The sequence below is a fragment of the Cydia amplana genome, chromosome 21 (genome assembly GCF_948474715.1).
Source record: "Cydia amplana chromosome 21, ilCydAmpl1.1, whole genome shotgun sequence".
Classification (NCBI taxonomy): Eukaryota; Metazoa; Arthropoda; class Insecta; order Lepidoptera; family Tortricidae; genus Cydia; species Cydia amplana.
Genome location: NC_086089.1, coordinates 9582809 through 9605894, shown reverse-complemented (window position 1 = coordinate 9605894; position 23086 = coordinate 9582809). Strand labels below are relative to the sequence as shown.

Sequence of the window (23086 nt, the reverse complement as noted above, 5' to 3'; positions counted from 1 at the left end):
TTTTACTAAAAACTTAAAAATAAAATATTTTTTTTTTTAATTTGGAGCACGCATAATCATTTACAGTATAACCTCAATTATCCGAACCTCGATTATCCGGGCGCTACAGCCGTTCGTCAATCAAAAATTGTTGATTTTATAAAAAAATAATATAATTAAATAAAGCATTCGACTTTTACCAGGTGTTTTGTATTTCAATGTTAATATGTAATCAACTTTTAAAGTACCTACTGTAATGTTTTTGCGTAAAAAACACAGTTTTATTTTATTATTGTTTCATCTCGTCTTATTTAAGTACTCCACATTTGGATCAGCCAAACTAGTTCCCCAATCAATTCATAAGAAGGTTCTACTGTACACTTATTTACATTTATATAATTTAAATATTATTTTTAAATAAAATGTACAGCCAATCTTAATTAAAATATATATCATTGGGTGTTTAGTTTTTTGGATATGAGACCTTAAAAAGCCCTAACATTAGGAGACGGAACACTAAGTGTAAGGCCTGAGTGGACGCTCGAAGCGGAGCGTTCGGCGGGGCGTGCAGCGTGGCGTCGGGCTCACAAGTGATTTGAGCAGCGTGCACTAATGCCGCTCCTATATATACGCTTGCATTTGTTTAACATGCACGCCGCACGCCCCGCCCCGCTGCACGCCCAACTCGAGCGTCCACTCAGGCCTTACACTAACCTGTAGACTGCCTCCTCGAAGACGGCGGCGGCACCGAATGCTGATGCGTCGAGGATCTCCTCCTGGCCGCCGTGAACACCTCCGTCCCCTCCAACTGCCTCCTCAACTTCGCCACATCATCCTTATAATACTCCTTATCCTTCTTCTTCCTCGCTTCACTCCCCCTCCTTTTCTCCGGCTCAAATTTCTCGCTCCCCCTTCTTTTGTCTGCCTCAAATTTCTCACTGACCCTCCTTTTGTCTGCCTCAAATTTCTCACTGACCCTCCTTTTGTCTGCCTCAAATTTCTCACTGGCCCTCCTTTTTTCTGGCTCAAATTTGAAATGCGATTCGTATTTCGTGTGATTGATTTTTGGGCTTTTTGGCGTCTCCGTTTTGGAGTCGTAGGGGATTTGTATGGAAGCTGAAGGCGCCGTTTCTTGGACTGTGGTCTTGTTTCTTTTTTCTGGTCTTGGCTTTCGCTCTTCTTTTTTCGGTTCTGAAACGATCGATTAGTTAAAAAAAAACTTTCGTTGACTTAATTACACTATTATTTTATATACGCGTAAGTAATGCAAAATGTTGTAGCTACAAATTAGATACTTGGCACTTGGCCGAAACAAGGGGCCATCATTTAGTAGCAGGTATCTGGATTATCACTCGATATTAGGGAACCTTAATTTTTTGTATTATGTGGTTTTTATTTACCAAATAAATAGTATTATACACTTAACAAAATCAAAATAGGTCACTTTATATAAGAATTTCCCTATAAAGTATAATGTATTGAGCTGGGGAGTCTATTCCTAATGTGTCTGGTACCTGGCAATGGCACGTCGAAAACGAAGCGCGCCGGGCCGGGCCGTGGGGAGTCTAATATGTCTGTGGCCGACTGCGGCTTGGTGTAGGATGGGGAGTCTATTTCTGAGCTGTCTTGCGCTCTGTGGTAGTGGGGAGGGGCTGTGCTGGGAGGTTCCTGTAACAAACATAATTATTATGAATTCTATAAAGTAATTTAAATTGCATTATTTCTTATTTACTCGTAATGCATGTTAATTATAAGATGTAATGTTTGGAAAAGATGTGTCCCGCCGAGTTTGTTGCCGGTCCCATATTGGGATATCCTCCTCAAATTGAGGAGGGATTTAAATCCCATACAATAATAGACAAGGCAAACGCGAACGCTCGTCACGCTATCGAATGAAAATTACTAGAGGGGTTCTGAGTTTGAAAAACAATACCTACTAAATGGCTCTATTACTGTTTACACAAATGGAGTTTACTTTTATCGAACAAATCCGTATAGTCAGTAGCAGAAGTTGCTAAGCAGGCGAGGTGTTCAAAATGATCTTGACGCGACTTTATTGTTAAGAGAATAAGAGCGTGTCAAGGTAATTTTGAACACCTCGCCCGCTTAGCAACTTCTGCTGCTGATTGTACCTATACATTTTAAACGAAGAATATTTTCATGTAGCGATGTTTTTGTCATAGTGTTTACGTATAATTTTTCACCACACCAACTCGTAAAGGCGCTCTTTATCCTTCAAATACTTATGAGAAAGCTGTATTTTAACCACAAGAGTGGCAAAGTAAGTTGATGTCAATTTTCAGTTGATGCCTCATGTTGGCTGGTAGAATTAAAGTAGCAAAGTTTGTTCAACCCCCTTGATCAATTTTTGAATCTTCCGCTTGCTCGGTTATCAATATTAGCACGAGTGGTTAAACAACTTTGCCAATTTGCAAAACAAATAACTATTACACCACACGCAAAAGTGGACCTTATTGTAAAGTAAAAAGGTTCACATTAAACCGATTGCAGACTGTGTCTATCAAAAGAAAATAGTTGCTCTTAAAACCCAGGGTATTTAGTTATTTGCCGAATGAGTGCTTTCCGTACTTAGTTCTTTCTAAGAAATTTAAGTATAGTGGAAAAGTACAAGTACTTAGTAAGTTATTCTAAAAGCCATTGTTAGTACCTATAGGTACCTATATGTATGCCTACTACTATGTATAGTGTATCACGTCATTATTATTACTTTTAGTGTAGTTAAATCGAGGTTAACTGTTAACTAGTTAATTGTTTACGTTTCTGGTCACTTCTATTTGAGCTTGTTTTAAATGTAGGTACCTACTAACTTTTATTTTTGTATAAAACAATGATAAGAGCGCACCGCCAACATAATGTTAAATACAGTTTGGCGAATTTTTGTTACCGTTTATGTATGTGTTTTTTATAACTATAAATTAAAAAAAAATTAATTTGTTTCCTAGTGCATTTGCAACGTAAATTTGTAACTAAGTAACTCAAAACATTTTTTTATTAAAATGTAAAAAAAATACAAATGAGGAATTCATAAATAGAGTCTGCATGTCTGTTTATACCTCTTCACACTTTAACCGATTTAGATGAAATTTGGTACCTATGCAACTAGTTTGAGGCCCAGGAAGGTGAAAGGGTAGTTTTTAACGTTTTATCAATCGTCAATATCATCATCATTATCATTTTATGCAGACAGAGTCGCGGGCAGAAGTTAGTAGTCAATAACTTACTATTTATAAACTAGGCACTAAATACTAGTAAATACATAATTATTATGAAACGATCTTTAAAAGAATCAACATCCTTTCCATTGTTCAAATACCTAGATAATTAATGCTTATAATATGAGTAATGAAGACATAATTACATAATCACTACATAGTATAAACAAAGTCGCTTCCCGCTGTCTGTCTGTGCCTATGTATGCTTAGATCTTTAAAACTACGCAACGGATTTTGATGCAGTTGTTTTAACAGATAGAGTGATTCAAGAGGAAGGTTTATGTATATATCATTTGGTAACCCGTGCGAAGCTGTGGCGGGTCGCTAGTAATAGATAAACTTTGCTAATACGTATTGTTAAATGATTTAAGTATAGGTAATTTTATTATAAGATGGATGTCATGCAGTTTAGTATAAAATTATATAATGGTTCGTTGCACGCAATCCCAATCAAATTATTATGTATTATTTGTAGTTGTTTCTAGTTAGTGTCACAGGTACCACATACGTAGGTGGGCAAAGTAAAAAAAAGTGTAACAGATTTACAAAAACAAAGAAAAACAAAGTTGATAGAGTTAGACCAAGGAAAGTATGCAACGATTTTGATAGCATACGCAGTGCAAGCGTTATTTAGAGTTTAGACGTCGTAATTTCATAGAAGTTTGACGTTTACGCACTTGCACTGTGTGCTATCAAAATCGTTGCAGACTTACCTTGGTCTGATTCTAGTTAAGTTACATTGGGATAACTTCGAAAGCGGGATAATTTTGAATTTCGTACGTTGGCAAGCAACGCTTACGCTACTGCAATGCTTGCCAAGGCATCTTGCTTACTCTTATTACCTACTATAGTTCGTTTTTTTAGCATTAGAGAAAGACTACGCGATGTTGACGCGTCTTTTAATTGAAAAACGCTTTTTTAAAATTAATAAGTATTACTTACGAAAGAAAAAGAATGTAAATATTCCTATATGATTCATAATAATCATAATCGTTACATGTTTGCCGTGACTTATTTCTGCCCTGCTTATCGCAAACGCAGTACTTTGTATTAGGGTGTTATTGCAAGTACTGCACCCGCGATAAGCAGGGCAGATTTTTCAAAAGTGTTTTTTAATAAAAATACATGTTTACCTTTTTTCTAACGCAAAAAAAACGAACTATGCAGTAGAAAGTGCTCGTAGTTTAGTAGATATATTTTATAAATTATCACGCATTCGTAGTTACCCCATTGCATCTTACACTTATTTCTCAAAACCCGTCTAGAGTGATACCTATATTAATATTGAATTTTAGTGCGTCGACTTAAGAGTGTATTTCCAACATTATTATATTTGGTGAAAGTGCCCCTACTGCTCCTTATTGTGCACATTGATTTCAAGTAAGTACTATCTAACTTTTATACAGTACCTACATTTGGTGCTACTTTACTGCACTAGTGCGATAATTAGCACTTTAAGTGCCAATGTTGAAATTTATCTAAAATGAATTGATAATATCGAAAAGGCTCATATATATGTACCATACACGTGCGAATAGGTAATTTGAAACTCGTGTCGATTTAAAACACTCCCTTTAATCACTTTGGTGATTAATTTTACTTGGGTGTAATGCCGTCTATAACACCCAAGAGTAATTTGTAACCCAAATGTGTTTACACTCAAGTGTTATTATAAAAAACATACCTAAATAACTGTAATTATACACCTAAGCGTTACGTACTTTACACAGAAGGTACAATTTAGGTAAGTATTGCTTTTGATTAATTTAAAGTCACAATTAAAATGCTGATAAGCTAATATACAGAATATACTAAAGAAAAAACAGATCAAGAAGTGATTTTACACCCATTGTATTTTTATCTGACCTGCGTTGTGGGGTGTATGTGCGGACAGTCGATGAGGTTGGTGGCGCCCTCGGGCTCCGCTGTAAACCTAAGTGTTAGGTACTTTACACCCAAGTGTGATTTAACACCCAACTGTAATTTAACACCCATTGTATTTTAATCTCACCTGCGTTGTGGGGTGTATGTGCGGACAGTCGATGAGGTTGGTGGCGCCCTCGGCCTCCGCGTCCATGGAGTCGTCGGTGCCGGTGACCGAGGTGAGCGCCGTCGCCGCCGAGTCCGTGGTGGTGTTGTACACCTAAGTGTTAGGTACTTTCACCCAAGTGTAATTTAACACCCAAGTGTAGTTTAACACCCAAGTGTAATTTAACACCCAAATGTGATTTTACACCCATTGTATTTGTATCTGACCTGCGTTGTGGGGTGTATGTGCGGACAGTCGATGAGGTTGGTGGCGCCCTCGGGCTCCGCGTCCATGGAGTCGTCGGTGCCGGTGACCGAGGTAAGCGCCGTCGCCGCCGAGTCGATGCTGGTGTTGTACACCTAAGTGTTTAGGTACTTTACACCCAAGTGTAATTTAACACCCAACTGTAATTGAACTCCCAAGTGTAATTTAACACCCATTGTATTTGTATCTGACCTGCGTTGTGGGGTGTATGTGCGGACAGTCGATGAGGTTGGTGGCGCCCTCGGGCTCCGCGTCCATGGAGTCATCAGTGCCGGTGACGGAGGTGAGCGCCGTCGCCGCCGAGTCGGTGCTCGTGTTGATGGTCTTGTCTGAGGTCGTGCTGCTGCCCATGACGACCACCTGGGGACAAGCAGACGAGCAGACAGTCAGAAATGCAAAGAAACAATGTTTACACCCCTTTTACTAAAGGCATAGAGAAATATAGTAAGACAAGAGTGCTCACTCCATACAGCAATCTATGTATTTTTTCTCTATGCTAAAGGGTACATCAACTTTTTCTTGTCACTCGTTGCCATGGTTACGTTCTCCTGGGTCACTCTTTAAAACCTGATTTTTATGCATTTAAATTCATCAAACACGTATTTTTTGTGACACTTATAAACCCTTTCCATTGAGGATCCTCTCTACCAAGCGTGTCAGAAGAAGGTGGTGTACAATATCTTCTAACAAACTATGCTACTATTGTCTCTTGGCTGACCGGACAGAATAACAACAACAAGAAATATTGGATCCATCGATATATATTAGGCCCTCGTCAAGTTTACAGGAGAATGCCTGAAAAACATTTAAAAAGTTTCACTTAACTCCTCACCACGCTCAAGATTCTTATTAAACCCTCGGCAAATACTGTGTTATTCTATTTAGTACGTTAAAAGATCATAGAAAATACCTAATGTATCTATAGTGAGAGCACTTCGCTTAGGTAGCTTTTAAGTCCTCGAGATTACGTTTTATTCAGTGTTTATTCATATACTCGTATGTATGATCCAATAGCGGTCATAACATGCGGTTCCTGAACACATCATAGAGAACTTATAATGTGTGTAGATAAAACAGTGTATGTTACTAACGTAACTCTACATAACTAGGCATTAAAATACTCGCTTTTAGCTCGTTTTATAAACCCACACTCGTATTTTAATGCCTTTCATTATGTAGCAGTCGCATCAACTACCATTAAATTAACATAATTTTAAGGTGGCTTCGTTTAGTACCCGAAACTACTCTATTTAATACAGTCTAGTTTACTAGGCCCTAGGGCCCGGAATAAGTAAATTCAGACACTAGCAAAAAAACGAAAGCACGAAAAATACGTTCAGGAGGAGTGTATTGTCAAAAGGGTTTATTTTTGTATGGTCTTCATAGAGAAATAAGCCCTTTTGAAAATACACTCCTGAAATATACGGATCAACTGTTGCGGATCAAATGGCAATTAAAACGAAGCTTTTGAGCATTCTATGAAAATATATATGTATTTTTTAAACCTTTAACAGAATAACAAGATCACTAGACCAGAACTCAACTAAACTCAGTAAAAAATAGGTTTACCCATAGAAAAATCCATACAAACCATGTGACAATCTCATTTTATATAAAAAAAAAAAAAAAAATTCTATGTCCAACAGTCTTCATAGTTGTTAGTAACAAGTAAAGAACCGGCCAAGTGCGAGTCGGACTCGCGCACGAAGGGATCCGTACCATTACGCAAGAAACGGCAAATCACGCTTGTTGCATGGGAGCCCCACTTAAATATTATATTATTTTGTTTTTAGTATTTGTTGTTATAACGGCAACAGAAATACATCATCTGTGAAAATTTCAACCTGTCTAGCTATCCCGGTTCATGAGTTACAGCCTAGTGACAGACAGACGGATTGACGGACTGACAGATGGACAGCAGACTCTTAAGGGGCCCACTGATTACCAGTCCGCCGGACGATATCGGTCTGTCAGTTGTTCGGAACTGTCAACTTTTTGTTCTAACTGACAGGCTGATGTCGACCGGCGGACTGTTAATCAGTGGGCCCCTTTAGTAATAGGGTCCCGTGTTTACCCTTTACGTACGGAAACCTAAAAAGTACCAATTTTCACATACTTTACCTTTTATAAACATCAATTTAAAATCAATTTTAGTGGAAATAACTAATAATTATTAGTTTTATAATTGAAAACATACATGTATTGTATATTATACCCAAAGTAAGCATAATTGATTGTACCTTTTAAATGACGTAATGCTTTGTTGATTATAAATGCCGTTTTCTAATGAATCGGCATAATTTATTAGAATACGAGCAATACCTATAATTATGACAAGTATGATATGGTCAATATTAATATGGATAAACCATTGATCTAAATATATAAAACTGTTCCGTCATTGGATCCTAAACGAAAGAGGGATTCTAAAATAGAATCCTGAGCGTACTGAGGGATTCAAGTGTTAACGCCCAAAGTGGAAATAATTTTGCGACCATGACACCTACAGCTTTTCACGTCACCTATGAGGAAATTATTTTGTTTCAAAATATTGTTTAACCAAAAAAAAGTATGCAAAAAAGGACAAAAATCCAGTTCTAGAACAGAAAAGTGCCACTTTAATCCCTCCTAGCTCGGAAGAAATAGCCCTTTTTCAAATAGGTGACGTGAAATAGTTATTTTCGATACAGTACTACTCACATTCTACAATTTTAAATTAATTGTAGATAAATTGTTTTGTAACTGTGTTTAGATGATTCAAAATATTAATATAGGTATGGTAAATAACCCAGCTGCGTATTTTTTTTAAGTTACAAGGATTACACAGACGTAGGTATAAATTTGCGCAGGGAGCATTTGGTATGTTTCGGTCTTTACCCGCATTTGTATTTCAAGTGTTCATTTGCTATTGAATTGCCCTTCATAAGTTGTTTGTGATTATCACAAGTAAATAATGTATCAGCAATAACAATATCGTTTTACTCGAGTAACATCTGTCCATGCTAATATCAACGTAAGGTCATTCACTTCAAAAACACTATTTATATGCAATTGTTATTTATTTCATATTAAGACTGTCATAGGGTAAGAAGATTATAATAGTGTAAAAAAATGTTTCTGTTTTGTGTTTAAAAAAAACGGTGTTATAGGATTGATCATGTGTTTTACTTTTTTTTAGTGAACTGAAAGTAGATGTCATATATTCAAGAAAAAGTGACAAAGCCCTCCAGTGATTTTTTTAGTGTTTGACAATTATATACCTAGTTATTTGTGATTATTGTTAATTTACAGGTGAGTACATTGTTCGGTGTTGTTTATTTATCTTACTTATTATAATTATCTACTTATATTTAATTTTACGATAAGAATTCGAGGAAGAATGTATAAAACCACTTTTTATATACTTTGGTACCTATGACTGTAACGTAATGGAAAAAACGAAAATGTAAATTTTGGACTATTTTTCCCAAAAGGATCGAAAGAGCTCGTGATTCTGAGTAGAAAATAACATAAAAATCCCAAAAGTTAAAAAAAAATTGTGGACCAGTTTAAATAAAATGGCCACATGCAAGTAAAATTAATAGGGAGTATTACTGAAATGTTTTGCCGTCAGAGTGCAGCACTAGCGCCTAGTAAACCATAGAGTAACTTATACATACTACAGTATGTACACCTTAAACTGTTTTTGACAAGTTTTCACAGACAATCAAATATGACATTGATACATCAAGGCGGTTTGTTTACAAAGGACCTATCGGGAAACGCGAAATCGAAACTCGGCTATTTGCCTCTTTATCGCTCGAATATGCAACAGTGAGAGAGAGGTTATATAACAAAATTTCGACTCTCTCGTTTGTGGTAGACCCTTAGATTGTGACTTATTGTAGGAGTGGCGCCCCCTACGCAGAGTTTCGCGTATTCCCTATAAGGTAACCTGATTTCAAAGGATTTTCCTCCTTTTTGCTAAAATCCCCGATCAATCAATATTGATGTAAAAAGGAGCGTGATTGATGAATTTAAGGGATTAAATCTCATTTAGTCAATAAATAGCAGCCCAAGATAAGATTAAGCGCTATCAGCAGGCGTGTCTCACTCCGCGATTTCGTCGCTTTGCTACAGGTAGCTAAAAGTACATCCGTTCCGCCCCAATTTTGGGGAAAGCCATAAGCCGCGCGCGGCGCTGTCGCCACCTAGCGGCCATATTTGTGCTGATCGTAACAGACGCGTTTTGTTAGAGAGTGAGTCTTCTGTACTTAGTACTATTATTTATTCTGTGGCTACAGTTAAATAGTGTTTTATATTTTATTAACGTACTAGCGACCCGCCCCGGCTTCGCACGGGTTAACAAATTATACATAAACCTTCCTCTTGCATCACTTTATCTATTAAAAAAACCGCATCAAAATCCTTCGCGTAGTTTTAAAGATCTAAGCATACATAGGGATAGACATACAGCGGGAAGCGACTTTGTTTTATCTATGTAGTGATAATTTGATTTCAGTGTACAAAATACAAAATATTTTACAAAATTTCAACTGTCTAGCTATCACGGTTCATGAGATACAGCCTGGTGACAGACACACAAACGGACAGCGGAGTCTTAGTAATAGGGTCCCGTTTTTAGGGTTCCGTAGCCAAATGGCAAAAAACGGAACCCTTATAGATTTGTCATGTCTGTCTGTCTGTCTGTCTGTCTGTCTGTCCGTCTGTCCGTCTGTCCGTCTGTCCGTCTGTCTGTCCGTCCGTATGTCACAGCCACTTTTCTCCGAAACTATAAGAACTACACTGTTGAAACTTGGTAAGTAGATGTATTCTGTGAACCGCATTAAGATTTTCACACAAAAATAGAAAAAAAAACAATAAATTTTTGGGGTTCCCCATACTTCGAACTGAAACTCAAAAATTTTTTTTTCATCAAACCCATACGTGTGGGGTATCTATGGATAGGTCTTCAAAAATGATATTGAGGTTTCTAATATCATTTTTTTCTAAACTGAATAGTTTGCGCGAGAGACACTTCCAAAGTGGTAAAATGTGTGTCCCCCCCCCTGTAACTTCTAAAATAAGAGAATGATAAAACTAAAAAAAATATATGATGTACATTACCATGTAAACTTCCACCGAAAATTGGTTTGAACGAGATCTAGTAAGTAGTTTTTTTTTTATACGTCTTAAATCGCCTAAATACGGAACCCTTCATGGGCGAGTCCGACTCGCACTTGGCCGCTTTTTTTACCCTTTGGGTACGGAATCCTAAAAACTAACAGAACTAATGATAGGTATCTTCGAAGGCTCGTTTGAAAGAAAACCAATTGCAATTTTAATTAAACATCTGTCAATTTTAATTTTTGTGCGTAAATGAATTTTATTCAAGCGTAAATGTAATTAACTTTTTTTTACTATTCAATTACTAAACAAATAGTTATTAATTGTAGAAAATACTTTTTTCATTTTTTGTTATTTCATTTTAGGTTTTTTAGGTTAAATTTAAATCACATGGCTGAGTGAACCAGTCGTTTTAACAGGGCTGAATTTCAGTACGTCAAGTTGTAAAACGAAGTGATTCTAGTTCAATTAAATATCGGCATAGGCATCAAATTGGATGCCGGCGTTGAATGAATAGCCTAGGCGACTAATTAGATGGCTAATTTAACCAGATGGCTGCAACACGCACATTTGGCCTCAACCGCGTCCAGACCAGCTATCATGCTCGTATTTTTATCACCTGTCATGCTATGCGTCACTTTCGCACTTACATATTTGTAAGAACGTGACAGCCATGGTGACAAATGATAAAGAGCCGGCCATCATAGCCCTACTGGGGCCCATTTCTCGAACGGTATTAGACTTAATATTATTAGTCCACGAACTGTCAAGTCGTATGCGTTACCATGGCAACACACTAATACAATATTAGATTATAGTCTACAAATTATATTTAGTCTAATACCGTTCCAGAAATAGGCCACAGTCCGCGGCCTTACTTTTTAGGGTTCCGTACCCAAAGGGATAAAACGGGATCCTATTACTAAGACTTCACTGTCCGTCTGTCTGTCTGTCCGTCCGTCTATCTGTCTGTCACCAGGATGTGTCTCATGAACCGCGATAGCTAGACCGTTGAAATTCTCACAGATGATGTATTTCTGTTGCCGCTATAACAAAAAATACTAAAATCAGATTAAAATAAATATGTAAGTGGGGCTCCCATACAACAAACGTGATTATTATGCCGTTTTTGCGTAATGGTATGGAACCCTTCGTGCGCGAGTCCGACTCGCACTTGGTCGGTTTTTTTTTATTGTTAATCTCTAGAGTCTAGAATGACACAATACAATACAATACAAATCCTCTTTATTGCACAACCTCAATAAAACATTTACAGAGAGACACACATAATACGTGAAGACAGAGGTAACAACAGGCGGTCTTATCGCAGTTATAGCTAAAGAGCGATCTCTTCCAGACAACCTTTAGGTAGTGGAAAAAAAAATATTAATGATATAGAGAGCCAAAAGTTGTTGTGGCAACCTTAGTATTAGGCCTTCGTCCAGCCGCGACCGCGTCACAGAATAAGTAATAGTACATATTATCATACAGAACGGCCACGCACCGCCCCGCCCCGACTCGCATTACCTCGCCCCGTGCTCGCCCCGCGACATGAAGCTGGCGGACTTCTGGCGTGCTCTCAGTAAAGCGACTTACCCACAACATGCCTATATCATAGACTAGGAATCCTCTAGACTGAGTTTAGAGCAATTATTTCATGAAACCGATGCTGCCAAAAATACGGGGGTGCGGGGGGACGAGGTGAGCGAATCCCGTGCCGTGATTGGTCCGTTCAAAGACACGGACCAATCACGGCACGGGATTGACTCGAAGATGGAGTAAAACTACGGTATGCGTTACTATGCTCAGTCTAGAGGATGTCTTGTCTGTGGCCTACACAATAATGCGTGAACAGATGTGCCGCGCACACATATAAACGCAAATGATTTTTGATGTATGGCGTGTCCGCCCTGTGACCGCGTTTCGGATGATGATGAGTGTAAATTTAATACGGTTGTTTTAGTATTTAGTATCTTCTTTCATGTAATTAGTAATTACAGTACCTATTTATAAACGATTAACTATACAATGTAAGCCAATAAATTAAACGATAGAATAGATAATAGTTATTTGTACAACAAGAGATCAAAGTTTGATATTTCTTCGAGTGCTTATTTTGAGTCCCGTGCAAGCGAAAGATTCTATAAACTCGCTACGCTCGTGAATCTAATTTAGAATCTTGAGCGTAGTAAGGGACTCAAAAGCGCACGAGATGTAAATAATTTTGATCTCGTGTAGTACACACAACTTTTCACCGGAGCAGTGACAACTATTAGACAACTTGAAAAATGTAATCCTTCTTCGTCACTTACCTATTCACTCATGTTTTCTTATGATATACTAACAATTAAGTTTAATTACCGCATCAAACACAAAACCAAAACGTAATAAATTTCAATAAAATACTATGGAAATAACGAACATCAACTGACACTTCAATAGACAACTTTTTTTGTAAAAAAAATTGTTAGATACGGTCCGAATTGCGCATACGTACTATTTATCAACTATAGTAGAGATTCTTAAAAGTAGAATAATTTTTTTGCGTGATAATCTGTGTATTTTTTCGTGTTCATTATTTTAATTGTACAATAAAATACGTCAAATAAGTGTTTTTATAAGTTTTATCAAATCTTCAACTTTATTTTTGTTAATTAATTATTAAGAATTCATACTCGTACGTGGTTGGTGGTCGTATGCGGCGTGCATGTTAAACAAATGCAAGCGTATAGGAGCGGCCTTAGTGCAGGCTGCTCACATCACGCGTGAGCCCGACGCCACGCTGCACGCCCCGCCGAACGCTCCGCGACGAGCGTCCACTCAGGCCTTACACTTAGGCATCCCTGCACTATCTAGAATGGAGCCTAGGCCTCAACTGTATATGCCTGTAATTAGTTTATGTAGCTTCAGACACCATAGTAAAAAAGTGGGCAAGTGCGAGTCGGACTCGCCCATGAAGGGTTCCGTATTTAGGGGATTTATGACGTATTAAAAAAAAACTACTTACTAGATCTTGTTCAAACCAATTTTCTGTGGAAGTTTGCATGGTAATGTACATCATATATTTTTTTTAGTTTTATCATTCTCTTATTTTAGAAGTTACAGGGGGGGGGGGGGGCACATTTTACCACTTTGGAAGTGTCTCTCTCGCAAACTATTCAGTTTAGAAAAAAATGATATTAGGAACCTCAATATCATTTTTGAAGACCTATCCATAGAAACCCCACACGTATGGGTTTGTTGAAAAAAATTTTTTTGAGTTTCCGTTCTAAGTATGGGGAACCCCAAAATTTATTGTTTTTTTTTTCTATTTTTGTGTGAAAATCTTAATGCGGTTCACAGAATACATCTACTTACCAAGTTTTAACAGTATAGTTTTTATAGTTTCGGAAAAAAGTGGCTGTGACATACGGACGGACAGACAGACGGACAGCCGGACAGAGGAACAGATAGACAGACAGACATGACGAATCCATAAGGGTTCCGTTTTTTGCCATTTGACTACGGAACCCTAAAAATACATCGAATTTATGTTTTACATGAAAAAATTGATTTTCCTCCATTTCGTTTGTTGTATAAATTATAGCCCTGAATATCTTCAGCGGAAATAGATACTTATACAGGTAATTAAAAAGCTATTGAATTTTTTGCCGATGTTTTAATGCATTTGATTTCCTACCTAAATAGCAAATAAATTAAGTCTCAGTTAAGTCTATATTTAAAACTCGCCACACAATCGTATAGGATATGACTATTTAGTTGAACAACAAGGTCTCATTCAATAAGTACAGTCAGCAGCAAAAGTTGCTAAGAGTGCGAAGTGTTCAAAATGATCTTGACGCGACTTTATTGTTAAGAAAATAAAAACGTGTCAAGATAATTTTGAACACCTCGGTGTGTTTCACTTTTGTATGTAGAAAAAAAAGTTGTGATTTTTTTCCCGATTTCGCTCACCAATCGAGTCTCCCCACACTAAAAACTATCTATTTCAATTCTCATAATAATCGATTAAGGTTTAAAGGTTGCACAAATTTTAAAATGCGAAGGGAGAACCATACATTGCGTGAAAATTAACTATTTTTTTTAAACAAACTATAATGAACTGATACTAAAATCGAATGAAAAAACTGAATTTTGCGTCTAAAACACGATAAAACCACTTTGGAAACAGGTGGAAAAACTGAAAAATCTTAATTAGAACATTTATCGAGTAACCAAAATCCAAGCTACTAATTTTAAAATTGATTTATATGTAGAAGGTTCAGTATCACACTACTCACCGCTTTGATGAGTAGTGTGATAGTAGTCACCGATTAAGCGGCTACTTAAACCATTTTCTACCCTCCGATGTAGAGTCGTTGGTTATTTGAGAAAACTTTGTTGATGTTGTGCAACCTCTAAATATTGACCGATTTTTTTTTGGTATATAATATTTTTTAATCAGGAAGAACCAGAATTCGAGCGAAGTCAGATGAAAATCGAAAATTCGGAAAAATGAAACACCCTACGGCTCGCCCGCTTAGCAACTTCTGCTGCTGACTGTACCTAAAAAACAACTACATCCCAATCAATCAAAAACTGAAGGAAACGAATTATATTTAATTGATATATTGATTTTAAATTACGTAGTTTGCATAAACACATAGGCATACCTAGTTGTTATATTCGATTGATCGATTGATTTTAAATTACGTAGTTTGCATAAACACATAGGTATACCTAGTTGTTATATTTGATTGATCGATTGATTTTAAATTACGTAGTTCTTTTGCATAAACAAGTAGGTAGTCTGTGCGGAAAGAGAAGAGTCGTGAAATGTATGGGGTCCAATACATTCTACGAAGAGTCTCTTTCCGCACAGACTCTATACGTAGTTGATATATTTTTGGATATCCGTACCCGAAGTGTGATGTCACTTTTGTCAACGACAGATCGGTATCGTATCGGTGTGTCATCTTATAAGCATTGTTCGAATTGGGCTGTTAGTCGCAGAGATTGACCTGAAAACATACACCTTCACGGATTTTCATGCGGTTTTCACGTATCAATAGAGTGATTCTTGAGAAAGGTTTAGGTGTATAATTTGTTAAGGTTTTGTGTAACCCGTGCGAAGTTGGGGCGGGTGGCTAGTCGAGAATAAAAAAGCGGCCAAGTGCGAGTCGGACTCGCCCATGAAGGGTTCCGTATTTAGGGGATTTATAACGTATTAAAAAAACTACTTACTAGATCTTGTTCAAACCAATTTTCGATTGAAGTTTGCATGGTAATGTACATCATATATTTTTTTAGTTTTATCATTCTCTTATTTTAGAAGTTACAGGGGGGGGGGACACACATTTTACCACTTTGGAAGTATCTCTCGCGCAAACTATTCAGTTTAGAAAAAAATTATATTAGAAACCTCAATATCATTTTTGAAGACCTATCCATAGATACACCACACGATACGGGTTTGACGAAAAAAAAATTTTTGAGTTTCTATTCTAAGTATGGGGAACCCCCAAAATTTATTGTTTTTATTTTTATTTTTGTATGAAAATTTTAATGCGGTTCACAGAATACATCTACTTACCAAGTTTCAACAGTATAGTTCTTATAGTTTCGGAAAAAAGTGGCTGTGACATACAGACGGACAGACAGACATGACGAATCCATAAGGGTTCCGTTTTTCGCCATTTGGCTGCGGAACCCTAAAAAGGTTCCATAAATGTATTATGATGTGTCGTTCCCCAAGTACCCAGCGCAGCGACAAAATATCATGACATATGAAAAGATTGAATTATCAAAATTCTGTGGGAATCAGATGGCATTTTGATAAGGGTTGAGTTGCCTATATTCAATGTAAAAAGAAATATTTTCTTGAGGAATAGGTATATGTCTTTGTAAGAACCACAGAGGTTCTAACCCACACTGCATGCACTGGCCGTTTCTTTAGGATAAAAGATATAATATGTAGAATATAATAGAATAAGATTTGTCCAGGACGCTTATACAACAAAAAGGCGGCCAAGTGCGAGTCGGACTCGCCCATGAAGGGTTCCGTAATTTAAGACGTATTAAAAAAAAAAACTACTTACTAGATCTCGTTTAAACCAATTTTCGGTGGAAGTTTGCATGGTAATGTACATCATATATTTTTTTAGTTTTATCATTCTCTTATTTTAGAAGTTATAGGGGCACACATTTTACCACTTTGGAAGCGTCTCTCGCGCAAACTATTCAGTTGAGACAAAAATGACATTAGAAACCTCAATATCATTTTTGAAGACCTATCCATAGATAGGTACCCCACACGTATGGATTTGATGAAAAAAAAAATTTCAGTTTCAGTTCTAAGTATCTGGGGAACCCCCAAAATTTATTGTTTTTTATTCTATTTTTGTGTGAAAATCTTAATGCGGTTCACAGAATACATCTACTTACCAAGTTTCAACAGTATAGTTCTTATTAGTTTCGGAAAAAAGTGGCTGCCCAAGTAACATTTTAGTCCTATAATTTTAGTTTTTATCGCTAAAAGCTTGTATAGACGTCGTATTAAGGTTTCAGAGGTAACCACCTGTTGTATAAAAGCGTTTGACAACACTTTTTTGCTCTATAGGCTTATACAGCTAATATATTTTATAAGAAATTGATGTAAAGGTTTACTTCACCATTTTATAGAGCCGTTATAGGCGTGTACTATAGTAGGTTCAAATATAGCCACTATAGAGCAATATTACTGTATAATAGTATTTGGAATCACTTTTATGCAACTATTCTATAAGCAACTGATGTAAAGGTTTACATCATCATTTTATAGAACCGTTATAGGCATGTACTATAGTAGGTTCAAATATAGCTACTATAGAGCAATATTACTGTATAATGGTACTTAGAATCACTTTTATGCAACTAATTTGCGCTATTAAGGTTCCCTGCAAGCCGCTATAATTTTGTGTTTTAACAGTGACAAAAAACCCAACTATACAACAATTTTAGGATATAGTGGCTTTAGAGATCACTGCTATAGTACATAATACTTTAGTAGTGATACGAACACTATTATAGAACTGTTTTGCTCTATAGTAGCGTTTTTGGGACATATTTATAGCGTTAAAAAGCGCTATAGTAGTTTTTAAATCCCTATTATATCTCATCGCTATAAGCATCACAATGACTCTTTTATATCACAAAACCGTTGTATAGTGGTTTTGGTTTTTCTTTTAAAAGATAACAGCATTATAGCTGAGTTTTTATGTCTTTTATAAACCCATTTAGATACATAAAGGTAGAAAACGACTACTTTTAAATGATAAACTTGACCTGTAATGGCTACTTATATCTTGCTTATATCAGTTCAGGCCTAAGCCACATAATGTGGTTCCGTACAAAATATGTTTTATATAAATGAATTGATAAAAAAAAGTTCCCAGTGATTTTAGTCATTATAGTTTAGATTTATCAAGCAATGACAAATCACAAATACAACAACACAAACAACACAAAACGACGATACAAGCAGAAAATCGTGACAGTTTAGATATTTATCGACATCCACTATTAGCACATTTTTTTACCAATGACACTGAAAAAGAAAACAACAGTAATGACTACATCTAAATTAAATAAATATCCTATGTCTTTCTAAATTTGTAGGTGTAGCTGGGTCACGGCAAAATTCTTTTGGAACCCTAATTTTATTCATGATGGCGGTGAATACTTCGTCGTAAGTTCTATAGTTAGCCTATAAGAGTGTATGTTTTACTTATTGGCTCCATAATTGTAACTATGGTGCCATTCATTTTATTTTATTAAATTATATTTAATTATTTTATTAAAAACATATATAAATCCAGGGCGCATTTAAAATACTTCATTAATCTAATACTATTCTAACGGTAAAACTTCCGTCCCATACACATTTTTTAGTAAAGATGAATTTAATCGACATCTAAATAATGCATATTATAAACTCTTTACTTACCACTTATTATACAATTCCAAGCAGGGCTTTAAATACCGTTAAAAAGTTGGTATCGTTACCACAAGGTGACAGATTTAACGTTAACTTCTAACTAACGTTAGACTAGGTACCGTTAGTTATACTACTCTTTACCGGTAACAAAATGGTAACGTTAGCAGCTGTCAATTTGAGCTAACGTTAAGTCAAAGGTATCGATACACCATTTTTAACGTTAGTAGGTAACGTTAACAGCTGCTTATTTACCGTTTAATTCACTGATAGATGCCATCATCGTTGACAATCGAGCGAATGTTCATTCACTCTCAAGCAGAGATGGGCATTTCATAATTGATTCCTGGTTCCCCGATTACTCGAAATTACTTTGTAATCTGATTACCGATTCCCAGATTACTTTGTAATCTAACAATACCGAATTACTAAGTACACTTCCAATTAAGGAATCAGGAATCATCTTTTCTAATATTACAATTACTAGTAATTGGAATCAATGTCGATTCCTCATTACAGGAATGCATTACTTGATTCCTTTCAGATTACATTTCGTACTACTACTATCAAAAGTACATTTCGATAGTAGATATGTTGTTGATGTTGGCTTAATAGATATAGATGCACCTTATTTGAATCAGGTGTGCAGACTGATTTCTAAAATGACCATTTTGGAATCCAAGATGGCGACCATGCAGTATGTCATAAAAGTCGTCATGGATGTCGTTTTATACGTTTCAGGGAGTGATACGATAGGTTGTTCAGTGCGTGTGGTTCTGAAGAGGAACGAAAATTTTATTATTTTTGCGCTACGAAGCACTGTTTAGGAGATACAGCCCTATAAAGATTTTTCTCTCTTTTTCTTCTTCTTTTTATTCGTTTTTAGGGCTCCGTAGCCAAATGGCAAAAAACGGAACCCTTATGGATTCGTCATGTCTGTCTGTCCGTCCGTACGTCACAGCCACTTTTTTCCGAAACAATAAGAACTATACTGTTGAAACTTGGTAAGTAGATGTATTCTGAGAACCGCATTAAGAATTTCACACAAAAATAAAAAATAAACAATAAATTTTGGGGGTTCCCCATACTTAGAAGAACTGCACTAAAATTTTTTTTTCATCAAACCCATGTACGTGTGCCGTATCTATGGATAGGTCTTCAAAAATGATAATGAGGTTTCTAATATCATTTTTTTCTAAACTGAATAGTTTGCGCGAGAGACACTTCCAAAGTGGTAAAATGTGTGTCCCCCTCCCCCCTGTAACTTCTAAAATAAAAGAATGTTAAAACTAAAAAAAATTACATTACCATGCAAACTTCCACCGAAAATTGGTTTGAACGAGATCTAGTTAGTAGTATTTTTTAATACGTCATAAATCGTAAACCGCAATTTTATTATGTTACTTGCTGCTACGGAACCCTTCATGGGCGAGTCCGACTCGCACTTGGCTGCTTTTTTTAATTTCCATTTCACAGATATTTGTGACACACCTTCGTGGCATTCAGCCATTAAAAGCATCACACCCATGGATGAGATCGAGAAAGAGATATCTGTTTCTCTTTCTCGCTCTCACTTATGGGTGCGACGCTCTAGGGTCGCGATGCGGTACGATGGTGTGTTACCACTTTAAAAAAAATAGAGGCAGTATTTGGTTTATGGTACGATTTCTTTTTTTTTCATCTTTATAGGGCTGTATATCCTAAACCGTACGTCGTAGCGCAAAAATAATCAAATGTTCATTCCCCTTTATGAAACTCCTAAGTCATATTTAAAAAACACAAAAAAAGAAAAAAAAAGAAAAATATTTATAGGGCTGTATCTCCTAAACCGTGCGTCGTTGCGCAAAAATAATAAAATGTTCGTTCCTCTGTACGAAACCCCTAATTAATATTAAAAAAAAAACAAAAAGAAGAAAAAAAAAACTTTATAATGCTGTATCTCCTAAAGTATCCTAAACCGTACGTCGTAGCGCAAAAGTAATCAAACTTTCGTTCCCCTTTAGGAAACTCCTTAATAACATTTAAAAAACACAAGAAAATAATAAAACTAATAAATAGAAGAAAAAAAAGGAAAGAAAAATCTTTATAGGGCTGGATCTCCTAAACCGTGCATCGTAGCGCAAAAATAATAAAAATTTCGTTCCACTTCAGAAACATACGCCGAACAACCTATCACATTAGGACATTATTATTATTTCACATTGCATGTAATAATGTCTCAAATAAGAATTTAAGTTTCACCATTCTAGATTAACATAAAGAATAATGACATAAGACTATGAACTCTAACTACTAGAATTAAAGTTTAGTTTTACTAACGTACCTACATAATTATCTTTAATTGAATCGAATTTAATTGAATCATTTTTACAAGCAAGCAGTAACATCAATAAATAGGTGTCTCATTTAATATAATCCGACTAAATTACATTTCAGCAATACCTCCATATTTCACAAAATAAATCAAGATATTATCCAACCTATATAATCTTGACGAATATTATATCAAAGACGCCTGTACCTAATATAAACCGACCAAGTAACGAATTAGCTATACCATCATATTTAACAAACTAATTTATGACGTTTTACAACCTTCTTATTTTGGCAAATATATTCCGACACAGCCGGGTGGTATTCTATCTGTCCAATCTCGGTCCAATGTGTATTTGCGTCTCACATTTTGCTTAATGAGAGAGTGAGACGCAATGCATATTGGACAAAGATCTTAAACAAGTAGAATACCACCTCTTTCATTTGATAAACATAAAGAATAATGGCAAAAGACTATGAACTCTAACTACTAGAATTAAAGTTGAGTTTTACTAACGTACATAATTATCTTTAATGTATTTTGACTGATTATATTTCAATTTGACAGAAGCCCTGCCGTATTTATGGTCAATAAGGTCTACTGGCCTTAAAATTGTGTATGAAATTACAAGCAAATATCAGCTTAAAGAATGATAGTGTTAACGTTAGTTTATAATGTGAATTGGGTAACGTTAACAAGCCCTGCAATAAAAAGTAAAATTACCGGTAAAATTAACGTTAACTAGCTAACGTTATAATAATGTTAAGTTATCAAGTATCGTTACCATTTACTACCGGTAATAAGGTATTTTTATGATTTTAACGTTAAGTAACGTTACTTTATAATGTGAATTGGTAACGTTAACAAGCCCTGATTCCAAGTTTCCTTGTGTTCAACCGTTTTTGTTTATCTTTACTGACGAATTGCTGCGTTGTAAAGGAACTATAAATTCTATTATAGCATAAAAAGGTGATATAATGGAATCACAAATGCTACTATAGTATAAATTAACACTATAATGGCGTTACTGACAACAAATTAGCACAAGAGTCATTATTACATCACTTTTATAGACCTAAAACGTCACGATTGACACTGCTACAGGTCTGCTATGTCACTGAATGGCACATAAGATGCGCCATTTCGGCTTTATAGGGCCTTCTTAGGTCTTTTATAGGGCCAGTAGGTGGTATTGAAAACGTTCTCTTGACTACTATAGTACCACAAATTGTTACTTGGGTGTGACATACGGACGGACAGACAGACAGACATGACGAATCCAAAAGGGTTCCGTTTTTTGCCATTTGGTTACGGAACCCTAAAAACGTGCCACAAAAAAGGTTTAAAACGTCACTGAAAGGGCTCCGTCTGTACCGGCCCTATGAATAAGTAATCTTTAACTTGACATTTTCAATTTCATGTGACATTTTTGGGACAAATTGTATTAGCCCGGTATATAGCTCAAAGGTTAATAGTACCATTGTTTCAATAGTCAGCCCTTTAATTAACAGTATAACATATTATAACACTTTAAACTCTCGCGTTTTGTACACATATTTAATTACACGTTAAACGTCGGAATTAAAGGTAAAAACAATGAAATTATATCGCGGTAGACCCGTTTGTGTAATTAAATATGAGTATAACATATTTTTGCATTAATTAGATTGCGGTTGAATAGGTTAGTTTACTGTAGACAGTGGACAAATCGGGATTCGAATCATGACCCCCCAGGTTGGAAGATACAGACCTAACCGCTCAACAACAAGCATTTACATTTGATATTACATACACTGCCATTTATTTACATAGACTAGGAATCCTCTAGACTGAGCATAGTAACGCTACCCCCTCTGCCACTTATACGGTAGTTTTACTCCATCTTCGAGTCAATCCCGTGCCGTGATTGGTCCGTGTCTTTGAACGGACCAATCACGGCACGGGATTCGCTCACCTCGTCCCCCCGCACCCCCGTATTTTTGGCAGCATCGGTTTCATGAAATAATTGCTCTAAACTCCGTCTAGAGGATTCCTAGTCTATGTTTATTTATTATTTATTTGTATATTTATTTAATACCTGTTACGAAATCTGTTGCAGGATATTGAGCAAAATACATTATCAGATCTTTATTACTTAAGATCAGTTATTTTTTTATTACTTAATAAGTTGGGCTGGTTATTTTTACAGTATAATGTTTAATTTTACAGTA

General features: G+C 36.1%; 1 protein-coding gene and 1 long non-coding RNA gene across 2 annotated transcripts in view; one reads left to right on the top strand and one right to left on the bottom strand.

The window, feature by feature from the left end:
- LOC134657967 (uncharacterized) overlaps positions 1–23086 on the bottom strand; it is a 228990-nt gene that overhangs the window by 26091 nt on the left and 179813 nt on the right. The window contains exons 5-7 of the mRNA XM_063513573.1: positions 5698–5865; positions 1494–1647; positions 694–1170 (exon numbers count right to left, since the gene is read on the bottom strand). Of these exons, the coding sequence (XP_063369643.1) occupies positions 694–1170; positions 1494–1647; positions 5698–5865 (799 nt within the window). The remainder of the gene's footprint in view (positions 1–693; positions 1171–1493; positions 1648–5697; positions 5866–23086) is intronic.
- Positions 13734–23086, top strand: part of LOC134657987 (uncharacterized) — a 220218-nt gene continuing 210865 nt past the window's right edge. Inside the window, exon 1 of the long non-coding RNA XR_010097667.1 lies at positions 13734–13870. This is a non-coding gene — a long non-coding RNA (uncharacterized LOC134657987). The remainder of the gene's footprint in view (positions 13871–23086) is intronic.